Genomic DNA, 12,916 nt, shown 5'->3' with positions numbered 1-12,916 from the left:
ACGTTCCCCAGGAACGAGTTTGGGGAAAACCTGATCTACGCATGCGCTCTCGCTCAGCCCTTACACAAGAGAAAACTAAATATTTGTACTGATGGAAAGGTCTTTATGGTTTTAAATTAGTACTAAAGACTGGCACCCAGACCCAGTGAAGTTTCTTTCGAACGATACGTTAGTTTCGCGTAGCTACCCTTCTCGTGATTGACTCTAGCAAAAAAAAAATGTTTTTACGGCCCTTTGTGGTCGCCATGTGAAGTGTGTGAACTCTTGTTAGTTACTGGCGCCAAGACCGGGAGCCGCATGACAGCAGCGTCCATTCTGAGGAAGAAAACGGAGCTACTAAATAAACATGTTTGTGGCTCGTAGCATTGCAGCAGATCACAAAGATCTAATCCACGATGTTTCCTATGATTTTCACGGCCGGAGAATGGCAACTTGTTCAAGTGACCAAAGTGTCAAGGTAAAAAACAAGTGAGCTAAGCTAGCTAGCTAGTAGCTTGCTTGCTAACTCTTTACCTTATCGATATTGAAATAAGTAGCTAATTCAGCAACCAAATTAACTGCAGCAAACTAGTTTAATTGATGACTATTACCCACTTTAGAGAAAAGTAATTAACTGACTATTTGCAGTTTAAAACAGCTTGCTAACGTTAACTAAGCCAGCCAACCAGATTGCAAGCCATGTAACTAGCTTGCTATGTTAGCTGGATGTAAACAAAATGCACAGACTGTAACCAGCGCTTGCTTTAGTAAAACATTGTCAATGTTCTTCCTCCTTCAGGTTTGGGACAAGAGTGAAAGTGGGGAGTGGCACTGCACTGCCAGCTGGAAGGCAAGTCTATTTTATTTCTTACATGCCAATATTTAAAAGTATGTTTTAAGTGTCTGCTTTGAATTGTAGCTAGCTACTAGGCCTAACTATCTTCTCTCCCTTTGAAAGGTCTTTGCCTATTAAATTTGGAAATACACTATGTAGAATGAAGGTTTTGTAAGATCTCGTCTTTGCAGACACACAGCGGGTCAGTATGGAGGGTGACATGGGCCCACCCTGAGTTTGGACAGGTGCTGGCCTCCTGCTCCTTTGACCGAACAGCTGCTGTGTGGGAGGAGATAGTTGGGGAGTCAAACGACAAACAGAGGGGGCAGAGCCACTGGGTAAGACTCCTGGACATTCAGCTATGAGCCTGTTCCCACATCTATTTGTACTGTCTCACCAATTCCAATTGTCATGCCAGTTTGGCACATGCCAGTCTTGTACCAGGCTATTAATCAGAAGGTGATTCTCTACCCAAGTGATAGTCAAGGAGACATGCGCCCGGATGTACAGTATCGGTAACAAACTCTCATTCTGTTTAGATAAAGAGGACGACTCTGGTGGACAGCAGGACGTCGGTGACGGATGTGAAGTTTGCTCCTAAACACATGGGTCTGATGCTGACGACGTGCTCAGCAGACGGGGTGGTGAGGATCTACGAGGCTCCAGACGTGATGAACCTCAGCCAGTGGTCCCTGCAGCACGAGATCTCCTGCAAACTCAGCTGCTCCTGTATCTCCTGGAACCCCTCCAGGTCTGCTTCACTGAGTCGGTAGATGTAGGCCTAATTTCAGTCTACGGTCATTTGACTATCGGTTGCGTGAAACCAGTCAGTGATTTAAGATTAATATCACTTTATTCGTCAATTGTACACAATGTCCAATGAACTGAAATTTGACTTCTGCTTTGATGAATCAATGGCAGTGTTGCTGATTGTCCACTGCACACGCTAACAGCCCTGTGTCACGTTCTCTATAGCTGGGGTATTCAACTCTTACCTGACGAGGTCCAGAACCTGCTGGTTTACTGCTCTACCTGATAATTAATTGCACACACCTGGTGTCCCCGGTCTAAACCAGTCCCTGATTAGAGGGGAACAATGAAAAAATGCAGTGGCACTGGCTTCAAGGTCCAGAGTGTTCCACTGCTGTGAAAATGCATTTGGAGCGCTCCGGCAGCTGTAGATACTAATGAGCTATTGTATTGATGACTATTAACAACATGTTACCTAGTTTAATAACTGTCTATTTATAATTTTCTTCTTAGCTCTCGTGCCCACCCGCCCATGATAGCAGTGGGAAGTGATGACAGCAACGTGATGTACGGTGGGAAGGTTCAGATCTACGAGTACAACGAAAACACTAGGTCAGTCCTATTACATGATTAGCACAACAAACACTAGGTCAGTCCTATTACATGATTAGCACAACAAACACTAGGTCAGTCCTATTACATGATTAGCACAACAAACACTAGGTCAGTCCTATTACATGATTAGCACAACAAACACTAGGTCAGTCCTATTACATGATTAGCACAACCAATACTAGGTCAGTCCTATTACATGATTAGCACAACAAACACTAGGTCAGTCCTATTACATGATTAGCACAACAAACACTAGGTCAGTCCTATTACATGATTAGCACAACAAACACTAGGTCAGTCCTATTACATGATTAGCACAACAAACACTAGGTCAGTCCTATTACATGATTAGCACAACAAACACTAGGTCAGTCCTATTACATGATTAGCACAACAAACACTAGGTCAGTCTTACAGATAGATTACATTATTGGGCCCCGTGTAGCTCAGTTGGTAGAGCATGGCACTTGCAACGCCAGCATTGTGGGTTCGATTCCCACGGGGGGCCAGTATGAAAGAAACACACAAAAAAACATGTATGCACTCACTAACTGTAAGTCGCTCTGGATAAGAGCGTCTGCTAAATGACTAAAAATGTATTTAAAAAAATTATGACATTATACAGGTGGAGCTGATGGTTACATGAACCCCACAGTTCCCTTGGGAGAAATAAAGCTATTCTATTTTATTCTACTGTATCATGTTGTTAGACAATTTCGCTCTTAAAATAGAGGAATCTATCTTTGATCAGGAAATATGCCAAAGCTGAGACATTGATGACGGTGACTGACGCGGTGCATGACATAGCCTTCGCCCCTAACCTGGGGCGGTCCTTCCACGTGCTCGCCATAGCAACCAAAGACGTTCGGATCTTTAAGTTGGTACCTTTGCGGTGAGTGTATAAATGTAGATGTTACGCTTTTTTTTTACTAATGTTTTCTGACTATAGGAGAGGCAAAATAGGACTAATGTGTGAAGTACGTATTGAGAGTTTTCTAATAGATATTAGCTGTATCTTTTGGACTTGCTGTATTGTCTAAGTAGTATGTAGATCACAGCAGTTCACAGGCTGTACAGTGTCAATATATTATACTGACCTGTGCTGCATATCTCTCCCATCTGTCAGTAAGGAGAGCAGCTCAACAGGCCCTACTAAGTTTGAGGTTCAGATCGTGGCCCAGTTTGACAACCACAACTCCCAGGTGTGGAGAGTCTCCTGGAACATCACCAGCACCCTGCTGGCCTCCTCAGGAGACGACGGCTGTGTCCGACTCTGGAAAGGTAGAGTATATGTTTAGTGTAGACTGAAAAGGCTGTGTCCCACTCTGGAAAGGTTGTAAAATGAGGCAGAGCTGACGACTGACTGCCTCATATGTAATTCTATGCTGGAACTTGACAATGACCACTAGATTTGGCAAGGCCGCACCAACAGGTTTGGGACCAGGCTAAAAGTCTGTACAATAATTAAAGCCAATGGTTTAGCTGAAATAAAATAAAGTGCCATCTACTAGTGAACTGTGTAAGGTTCCTATTTCATATGTACACCACACATTTACACTATTTCATTAGTTCTCATACCAATCTTCTGGTCCCCAGCCAACTATATGGACAACTGGAAGTGTACAGGCATCCTGAAGGGAGACGGTAGTCCTGTCAACGGGTCGTCAGGACAACCCAGTGCCATGAATACCGTGGTGGGGTCGACTGTCCAGACCTCCCAGAGTGCACTGAACGGCTCTGCTGCAGGAAGGTAGGAGGCTACGCCCACTGTCGGAGCTGACGACTGACTGCCTCACTGCTTTACTCTCTCTGGGCCTGACTGACCCTGCAGCACTGACCCCTCCCTGGGTCAACTGGCACCGTGTGCTGCACTCATGCAAAGAGCTTGGCTTCTGGCAAGGCCTAGCAGGTCAGACCCAGCACATAGGCCTGCTCCCTGTGCTAGGCCTGTCTGCTAGTCATAAAAGGAGTGTTTGGGAGGGGGGTTTGCTACAGTTTAATGTTAGCACAACAGCAGGTTGGTGTTTTATTGTACACTTTTTTTTGGGGGGTGATTGATTGTTTACACAATTTTAGGTTGAGGGAACAAGAATGTTATTTTGAAGAATATAATTTTTACATTTTAGATTAGTTACAATTACAGATGTCTGTCATCATCACATAATGCCCCAGAAATTGAGTTTAAGCTTTTCTCATTTCATGGTCTTTATACCAGGGCCAAACATACAAGCTTGCTAAATGGAATACTTTACTCTTTTGATTTAATCTTCTTATGATAGAATGTAAATAATGTTTGGTGGGCATATTGATAAAAAATAAAAGTTCATATTTTCAATACTTTTTTTTTTTTTTTTTTTTTTTACCAAAAAGTTGCCAAAATCTTTGCATGGTGGAGGAACATCTGGACTATAATCTGGTAATAATCCCTATTAACCTGCTGGTAATCTGTAATTAATCTGAAAGAAATAGTGACTACAGGCCGGTAACCATGCTAGTGCTTAACACACAAAGTTAATATTGCTGCGTTTATATTCAATATTCCACCTTGTACTATACATCAACATTCCGTTTCCAGACATTATACTCTCACCTAGTACTGTACGTTGGTTCATAATAAAAGTCTAATACTCCCTCACTTGTGGTGACTATTCTGCCTTAAAATCCACTCCATTCTGAAAGGCCTCTGCTAACCTGTTACATTGTGACTGCATTGTACAGCGTATTGTTTCTGTTTTAATAATGACAACTTTTTCTGTACTGTCAATCTTGATAAATGCATCTTATTGTGATTTGTTCATGACTGTGTGTATGTCTGAATGAAGTTGTTCAGTCTAATTGGAAATGAAGTAGTTTGCTTGCGTGTTATTATCCCGTTTCAATAAGGACTCGTCCCTGTGTGGTCTATTGGACGTGATGGATGCTGCTTGATGCATGCACACAGGAACGGCAAGAGAACCCCCTTTAGCCCTCGCCTGCGAAGCCTGACTGCCCCCAACACACTCCACCAGCCTGCATACTATTAATCTAAAGCCCATTGACCAGCAAGCACCTCAATTCTCTACAGTGTTTCCATACGTGGACAAGGATGCCACTGCTTCAGGAATACTTGGTTCTAATTGGTGGAGTGGGTGTTTTGATTTATTTGAGATAACAGCACAGATCGGTGAAACATCTAAATGAATACCCTACCACAGTCTTCTGTTTTGTTCATGTGTCTGTTAGTTCTGCTGAATACAGTGTCTTCTGTTTTGTGTTCATCATGCTTCTGCACGTCTTACCCTCCCCTTTTACTGTTCTGTATAGCTGCCATAGCCTGTTCATGATTCCCCTTTTACTGTTCTTTATAGCTGCCATAGCCTGTTCTCGATTCCCCTTTTACTGTTCTGTATAGCTGCCATAGCCTGTTCATGATTCCCCTTTTACTGTTCTGTATAGCTGCCATAGCCTGTTCACGATTCCCCTTTTACTGTTCTGTATAGCTGCCATAGCCTGTTCACGATTCCCCTTTTACTGTTCTGTATAGCTGCCATAGCCTGTTCACGATTCCCCTTTTACTGTTCTGTGTAGCTGCCATAGCCTGTTCTCGATTCCCCTTTTACTGTTCTGTATAGCTGCCATAGCCTGTTCATGATTCCCCTTTTTCCTATTTTAATTCACTTCTCATTTCTCTGTTTTTGTTTATTTATTTGTATCCCATTGTTGTCTGTTCCCTGTCTGTTCCCTGTTCCTGTCTTTCTGGTCCATGTCTGTTTCCTGTTCCTGTCTGGTCCATGTCGGTTCTCTGTCTCTCTGTGTTGTTTCAGGTATTTCTTCCCCACTCTGGACGCCCCCAGGGCAGGGTCCAGGTACGGCCACCTGCTGCCCCCCCCCTCCCTGATAGAGCACTGTGATGCCCAGTCCAGCCCCCCCCTGTCCCCCCACAGCCTGGCTGTACACAGCCAGCTCCCCCAGTCCCCTCTCTCCATCTATGGCCAGCCCCCACACTCCCCTCTGTCTCTGCACAGACTCTACTCACCCTCCAGAGCCCTCAACCCCCTGCCTGAACACGACTGACCCTCCAGAGCCCTCAACCCCCTGCCTGAACACGACTGACCGTCTAGAGCCCTCAACCCCCCTGCCTGAACACGACTGACCCTCTAGAGCCCTCAACCCCCTGCCTGAACATGACTGACCGTTCTAGAGCCCTCAACCCCCTGCCTGAACACGACTGACCCTCCAGAGCCCTCAACCCCCTGCCTGAACACGACTGACCCTCCAGAGCCCTCAACCCCCTGCCTGAACATGACTGACCGTCTAGAGCCCTCAACCCCCTGCCTGAACACGACTGACCCTCCAGAGCCCTCAACCCCCTGCCTGAACACGACTGACCCTCCAGAGCCCTCAACCCCCTGCCTGAACACGACTGACCCTCCAGAGCCCTCAACCCCCTGCCTGAACACGACTGACCGCTCTAGAGCCCCTCAACCCCCTGCCTGAACACGACTGACCCTCCAGAGCCCTCAACCCCCTGCCTGAACACGACTGACCCTCCAGAGCCCTCAACCCCCTGCCTGAACATGACTGACCGTCTAGAGCCCTCAACCCCCTGCCTGAACACGACTGACCCTCCAGAGCCCTCAACCCCCTGCCTGAACACGACTGACCCCCCAGAGCCCTCAACCCCCCTGCCTGAACACGACTGACCGTCTAGAGCCCTCAACCCCCTGCCTGAACACGACTGACCGTCTAGAGCCCTCAACCCCCTGCCTGAACACGACTGACCCTCCAGAGCCCTCAACCCCCTGCCTGAACATGACTGACTGGGATGGTACTCTTATTCTTAGTGACTAATCAAAAGAAGACCATCCCTCTTCCAGAACAGTTTGGTTGGTGCATAAAACTAGTGATTCTTGATAAGCAAAAATGTAATGTTTTCTTAGTAAGACATTTTGTTTATGATAGTCCCTCCCTAATATGAACAGCCCTAGTGCTGACTGACAATTCTCCTCCCTTGCAGTCTTCCTAGATGTAGTTGCCCAGAGTTGTGAGTGACGATTCCCTAAATGTATTTGATCTTTAATAGTTGGAGATCAACGGATGTATTTCTTTCATTAAAAACCAACATGCTGGTTTACTATGGTGCCTGCGGTTCAAACTCACAGCACTGTGTTGGAATGTGTCTTACTTTATAAGACAGTGGCTCTATATGTGTTATTCCTGTGTGTTTATTTAATTTCAAGCCTAATGTAGCATTAAACAAATGGGGGCTAGTCGATGCATATGAGAAATGTATTTCAAATAATAAATGTTCATTCACAATGTCTAGACTGTGTGTGTTGTAGACTGTAGCATCACCACAGTAACATTAAAACCCCAACACTGTTATACAATGTAGCTGTGTATCCAACACACAGTGTCATCCATGAATGACTACCATGTGAATCAGCCGTTACTATAATAGGTAGTGATCCAGAGGTATCACATGGTTTAAGCCTGGATTTGGTCTGAGGGCCCTGAGCTCTTCATATTCTAGCAGTGGGTTTCTCTCAGGAAACTGTATCAGACTGAGGGCCCTGAACACTTTACATTCTAGCAGTGGGTTTCTCTCATGAAACTGTATCAGACTGAGGGCCCTGAACACTTCACATTCTAGCACTGGGTTTCTCTCAGGAAACTGTATCAGACTGAGGGCCCTGAACACTTTACATTCTAGCAGTGGGTTTCTCTCAGGAAACTGTATCAGACTGAGGGCCCTGAACACTTTACATTCTAGCAGTGGGTTTCTCTCAGGAAACTGTATCAGACTGAGGGCCCTGAACACTTCACATTCTAGCACTGGGTTTCTCTCAGGAAACTGTATCAGACTGAGGGCCCTGAACACTTCACATTCTAGCACTGGGTTTCTCTCATGAAACCGTATCAGACTGAGGGCCCTGAACACTTTACATTCTAGCAGTGGGTTTCTCTCATGAAACTGTACCAGACTGAGGGCCCTGAACACTTTACATTCTAGCAGTGGGTTTCTCTCATGAAACTGTACCAGACTGAGGGCCCTGAACACTTTACATTCTAGCAGTGGGTTTCTCTCATGAAACCGTCTATCATTCTCATACTGTACACAAATCACAGCAAGTATCTGAAGTCAACAGAAAGATAGGGGTCAGTAAGAATTGGAATGGTGTGTTTATTTACTGTGCAGCTGTCAGCTAGCCATATGATGGTTGCAGCTGCTGTGGGGAATATATGATACGCCTGCAAGTTCCTGACCACTCCTTAGACTTAGGATTTATGATACAGTATGGATGCTATTGAATCTGCAACAAGTGCTACACATTTTGAATATATATTACATACATTTCAAGAGCAAAATAATATTTCATTTAACTATATGTCACAACAATTAGTTGATGAGAAGCACTTCAATCCAATGCTATAATTTCAGAATGTAAGGACCATAGCGGGAAGGACATTGATCTGAGTAATATATATACTTTTTTTGGCCTCTACAATTGAACTAATATAGTAAAATGACAGGAGCACAATCCAATGGTGATTCAGCCTTTCATAGCGTCAAAGAGGTTAGTCCAATCAAAACGTCTCTTTCTATCTACGTCCCGCCCACAGGGAGTGACGCTAGCGCGGGCTTCCTGTGAATGAACCAACTGGATTCCTTTTTTCTTCGAGAGAAACGCGACGGTTTGTTACTTATCACTATGCAAAACTTATAACTGGGTATGAAAAGCCGTTATCATTTGAACGTTTCGTGGCTTGTGTTATAATTAATCAATTCAACTAAGAAGTGTTGCTACTTTATAAACTATAACGTTACAGTGTGGACTTCATGGTTTCGCGGCCCGGTCTCAAACGTATGCGAGTCGGTTTTCACTCGGGAGAGAAGGCAGAGAGCTTTTTCATTTGTTGGGAAAATTTGAGCGCTGTTTACTTTTGGTATTTTGTGGAAAGTACTGGCCTTAAACTATTCAGTAAGTTAGAAAACGGTTTATTCGTGTGCACAAACCCACTTTGGCTAAAGTGTTTGTAGCTAACTAGCCTTGACAAACTTTCGTCTGTGTCAACACAAGTTTGTTTTGCCAGGCCACAGCGACAGCTGACTGGCTACATTGAGGTAGCTAGGTATCTGTCCATCTAATATTAATATAGTTTTAACAATGTGGCAGTCTTCTTTGTTTAGTAATTTTTTTTGGTTACCTTGTTGCTTGAGTTTGGACTGGAGTCAATTGATTGGATACTAAAGCGTCTTTGGCATTGCCATCATGTGAACATCACAAGAAGAAATCTGCATGGCAGTTTTGTTTTGACTACAATACAAACTTTCCACTATAAACTGAATTGTTTATCAGCAATTGTGATAAATGCTTTCTCCACTCAGTTGATGGTCTGCAGTAGAACCTGAGGCGGCGGGCCAAACCATAGCCCAACATCATGACAGAGAGTTTCCGCAACATCGAGGATGAGGCTTTCCCCAGTTTCCTGTCTACCTCTGTGGGCAGCGGCCGTGCAACCCTGGGGGACGTCACCCTGGCCTCCACCCTGGGGCTGCCCGTAGCTGCCTCCACCGTGGCTAAAATTAGAGCTGGGGCCGACAACAGGTGGGTCAGCAGCACGACTTGGACAGAAGAGTAGAGCCTTTTACCACCGGCCCTCACATCAACAACAATGTTACTGGAACACAGGGCCCTGCAGAGCTATAGAGGTGCAGGGTTTTGTTCTAACTATGTACCCTCTAATACAGTGTTGTGTAGCACTGATCAGTGTTTATAACAATCTGATTTGTAAAAATGAATCTCACTCCTTTCTCTCCAGAGTAAATTCTATCCAGGCGTCGTATGTGGAGAACGGTCGGCTCTCTCTGGCTAACTCGCAGTCTAACGAGGAGCAGGGTAAATTTGCCCTCAGCTTCACAGATGATCTGTGAGTATCAAGAGTTTTAGCAGCAGTAAAAGTCATGTCATTTAGGGCTCTACGCTGACGTGTTTTCCAAGGAGCACGTGCTCCTAAGTTGAAAAATGAAGGAGCAGATAATGAAATTTAGGAGCACAGTGAAAAATATTTGAGATTTTAATGATAAGAATTGTCAACAATGACAAATTACAGGGTTAAGGAGCACCAGAAATTGATTGAACACTTCACATTCTAGCACTGGGTTTCTCTCAGGAAACTGTATCAGACTGAGGGCCCTGAACACTTTACATTCTAGCAGTGGGTTTCTCTCATGAAACTGTATCAGACTGAGGGCCCTGAACACTTCACATTCTAGCACTGGGTTTCTCTCAGGAAACTGTATCAGACTGAGGGCCCTGAACACTTTACATTCTAGCAGTGGGTTTCTCTCAGGAAACTGTATCAGACTGAGGGCCCTGAACACTTTACATTCTAGCAGTGGGTTTCTCTCAGGAAACTGTATCAGACTGAGGGGCCCTGAACACTTCACATTCTAGCACTGGGTTTCTCTCAGGAAACTGTATCAGACTGAGGGCCCTGAACACTTCACATTCTAGCACTGGGTTTCTCTCATGAAACCGTATCAGACTGAGGGCCCTGAACACTTTACATTCTAGCAGTGGGTTTCTCTCATGAAACTGTACCAGACTGAGGGCCCTGAACACTTTACATTCTAGCAGTGGGTTTCTCTCATGAAACTGTACCAGACTGAGGGCCCTGAACACTTTACATTCTAGCAGTGGGTTTCTCTCATGAAACCGTCTATCATTCCTCATACTGTACACAAATCACAGCAAGTATCTGAAGTCAACAGAAAGATAGGGGTCAGTAAGAATTGGAATGGTGTGTTTATTTACTGTGCAGCTGTCAGCTAGCCATATGATGGTTGCAGCTGCTGTGGGGAATATATGATACGCCTGCAAGTTCCTGACCACTCCTTAGACTTAGGATTTATGATACAGTATGGATGCTATTGAATCTGCAACAAGTGCTACACATTTTGAATATATATTACATACATTTCAAGAGCAAATAATATTTCATTTAACTATATGTCACAACAATTAGTTGATGAGAAGCACTTCAATCCAATGCTATAATTTCAGAATGTAAGGACCATAGCGGGAAGGACATTGATCTGAGTAATATATATACTTTTTTTGGCCTCTACAATTGAACTAATATAGTAAAATGACAGGAGCACAATCCAATGGTGATTCAGCCTTTCACAGCGTCAAAGAGGTTAGTCCAATCAAAACGTCTCTTTCTATCTACGTCCCGCCCACAGGGAGTGACGCTAGCGCGGGCTTCCTGTGAATGAACCAACTGGATTCCTTTTTTCTTCGAGAGAAACGCGACGGTTTGTTACTTATCACTGTGCAAAACTTATAACTGGGTATGAAAAGCCGTTATCATTTGAACGTTTCGTGGCTTGTGTTATAATTAATCAATTCAACTAAGAAGTGTTGCTACTTTATAAACTATAACGTTACAGTGTGGACTTCATGGTTTCGCGGCCCGGTCTCAAACGTATGCGAGTCGGTTTTCACTCGGGAGAGAAGGCAGAGAGCTTTTTCATTTGTTGGGAAAATTTGAGCGCTGTTTACTTTTGGTATTTTTTGGAAAGTACTGGCCTTAAACCTATTCAGTAGTTAGAAAACGGTTTATTCGTGTGCACAAACCCACTTTGGCTAAAGTGTTTGTAGCTAACTAGCCTTGACAAACTTTCGTCTGTGTCAACACAAGTTTGTTTTGCCAGGCCACAGCGACAGCTGACTGGCTACATTGAGGTAGCTAGGTATCTGTCCATCTAATATTAATATAGTTTTAACAATGTGGCAGTCTTCTTTGTTTAGTAATTTTTTTTGGTTACCTTGTTGCTTGAGTTTGGACTGGAGTCAATTGATTGGATACTAAAGCGTCTTTGGCATTGCCATCATGTGAACATCACAAGAAGAAATCTGCATGGCAGTTTTGTTTTGACTACAATACAAACTTTCCACTATAAACTGAATTGTTTATCAGCAATTGTGATAAATGCTTTCTCCACTCAGTTGATGGTCTGCAGTAGAACCTGAGGCGGCGGGCCAAACCATAGCCCAACATCATGACAGAGAGTTTCCGCCAACATCGAGGATGAGGCTTTCCCCAGTTTCCTGTCTACCTCTGTGGGCAGCGGCCGTGCAACCCTGGGGACGTCACCTGGCCTCCACCCTGGGGCTGCCCGTAGCTGCCTCCACCGTGGCTAAAATTAGAGCTGGGGCCGACAACAGGTGGGTCAGCAGCACGACTTGGACAGAAGAGTAGAGCCTTTACCACCGGCCCTCACATCAACAACAATGTTACTGGAACACAGGGCCCTGCAGAGCTATAGAGGTGCAGGGTTTTGTTTCTAACTCTGTACCCTCTAATACAGTGTTGTGTAGCACTGATCAGTGTTTATAACAATCTGATTTGTAAAAATGAATCTCACTCCCTTTCTCTCCAGAGTAAATTCTATCCAGGCGTCGTATGTGGAGAACGGTCGGCTCTCTCTGGCTAACTCGCAGTCTAACGAGGAGCAGGGTAAATTTGCCCTCAGCTTCACAGATGATCTGTGAGTATCAAGAGTTTTAGCAGCAGTAAAAGTCATGTCATTTAGGGCTCTACGCTGACGTGTTTTCCAAGGAGCACGTGCTCCTAAGTTGAAAAATGAAGGAGCAGATAATGAAATTTAGGAGCACAGTGAAAAATATTTGAGATTTTAATGATAAGAATTGTCAACAATGACAAATTACAGGGTTAAGGAGCACCAGA

General features: G+C 44.4%; 2 protein-coding genes across 5 annotated transcripts in view; both read left to right on the top strand.

Annotated features, from left to right (window-relative positions):
* Positions 1-64: 64 nt before the first annotated feature.
* On the top strand, positions 65-6,741 carry LOC121575671 (nucleoporin SEH1). Of its 2 annotated transcripts, none has more exons than XM_041888924.2 (9): positions 65-457; positions 779-829; positions 1,006-1,152; positions 1,354-1,565; positions 2,078-2,176; positions 2,931-3,071; positions 3,306-3,460; positions 3,776-3,929; positions 5,983-6,741. In XM_041888924.2, the coding sequence occupies exons 1-9, from the start codon at positions 347-349 to the stop codon at positions 6,230-6,232; spliced, it is 1,320 nt and encodes a 439-aa protein (XP_041744858.1). In that variant the 5' UTR covers positions 65-346; the 3' UTR covers positions 6,233-6,741. The 2 variants fall into 2 exon arrangements, with proteins under 2 accessions (XP_041744858.1, XP_041744859.1); XM_041888925.2 differs by lacking the exon at positions 5,983-6,741 and adding an exon at positions 5,063-5,947 and having other exon boundaries at positions 69-457.
* Positions 6,742-8,805: 2,064 nt separating this feature from the next.
* Positions 8,806-12,916, top strand: part of cep192 (centrosomal protein 192) — a 60,903-nt gene continuing 56,792 nt past the window's right edge. For 2 of the 3 annotated variants that reach the window (XM_045226141.1, XM_045226139.1), the window contains exons 1-3: positions 8,825-9,141; positions 9,549-9,768; positions 9,983-10,090. In XM_045226141.1, the coding sequence (XP_045082076.1) occupies positions 9,602-9,768; positions 9,983-10,090 (275 nt within the window). In that variant the 5' untranslated portion in view covers positions 8,825-9,141; positions 9,549-9,601. Of the gene's footprint in view, positions 9,142-9,548; positions 9,769-9,982; positions 10,091-12,916 lie in introns of all 3 variants that reach the window. The other variant, XM_045226140.1, reaches the window with a different exon arrangement.

The sequence above is a fragment of the Coregonus clupeaformis genome, chromosome 17 (assembly GCF_020615455.1).
Source record: "Coregonus clupeaformis isolate EN_2021a chromosome 17, ASM2061545v1, whole genome shotgun sequence".
Taxonomy (NCBI): domain Eukaryota; kingdom Metazoa; phylum Chordata; class Actinopteri; order Salmoniformes; family Salmonidae; genus Coregonus; species Coregonus clupeaformis.
The sequence above is the reverse complement of the archived record's forward strand: the minus strand, read 5'-3'. Positions and strand labels throughout refer to the sequence as shown.

What these genes read in the sequence shown, in the direction of transcription:
- LOC121575671 (XM_041888924.2), top strand. Translation starts at nt 347, where the DNA reads ATGTTTGTGGCTCGTAGCATTGCAGCAGATCACAAAGATCTAATCCAC. An exon ending in ACTGCACTGCCAGCTGGAAG is followed by an intron (nt 830 to 1,005) that starts GCAAGTCTATTT and finishes TCGTCTTTGCAG; the next exon opens with ACACACAGCGGGTCAGTATG. An exon ending in TTTAAGTTGGTACCTTTGCG is followed by an intron (nt 3,072 to 3,305) that starts GTGAGTGTATAA and finishes CCCATCTGTCAG; the next exon opens with TAAGGAGAGCAGCTCAACAG.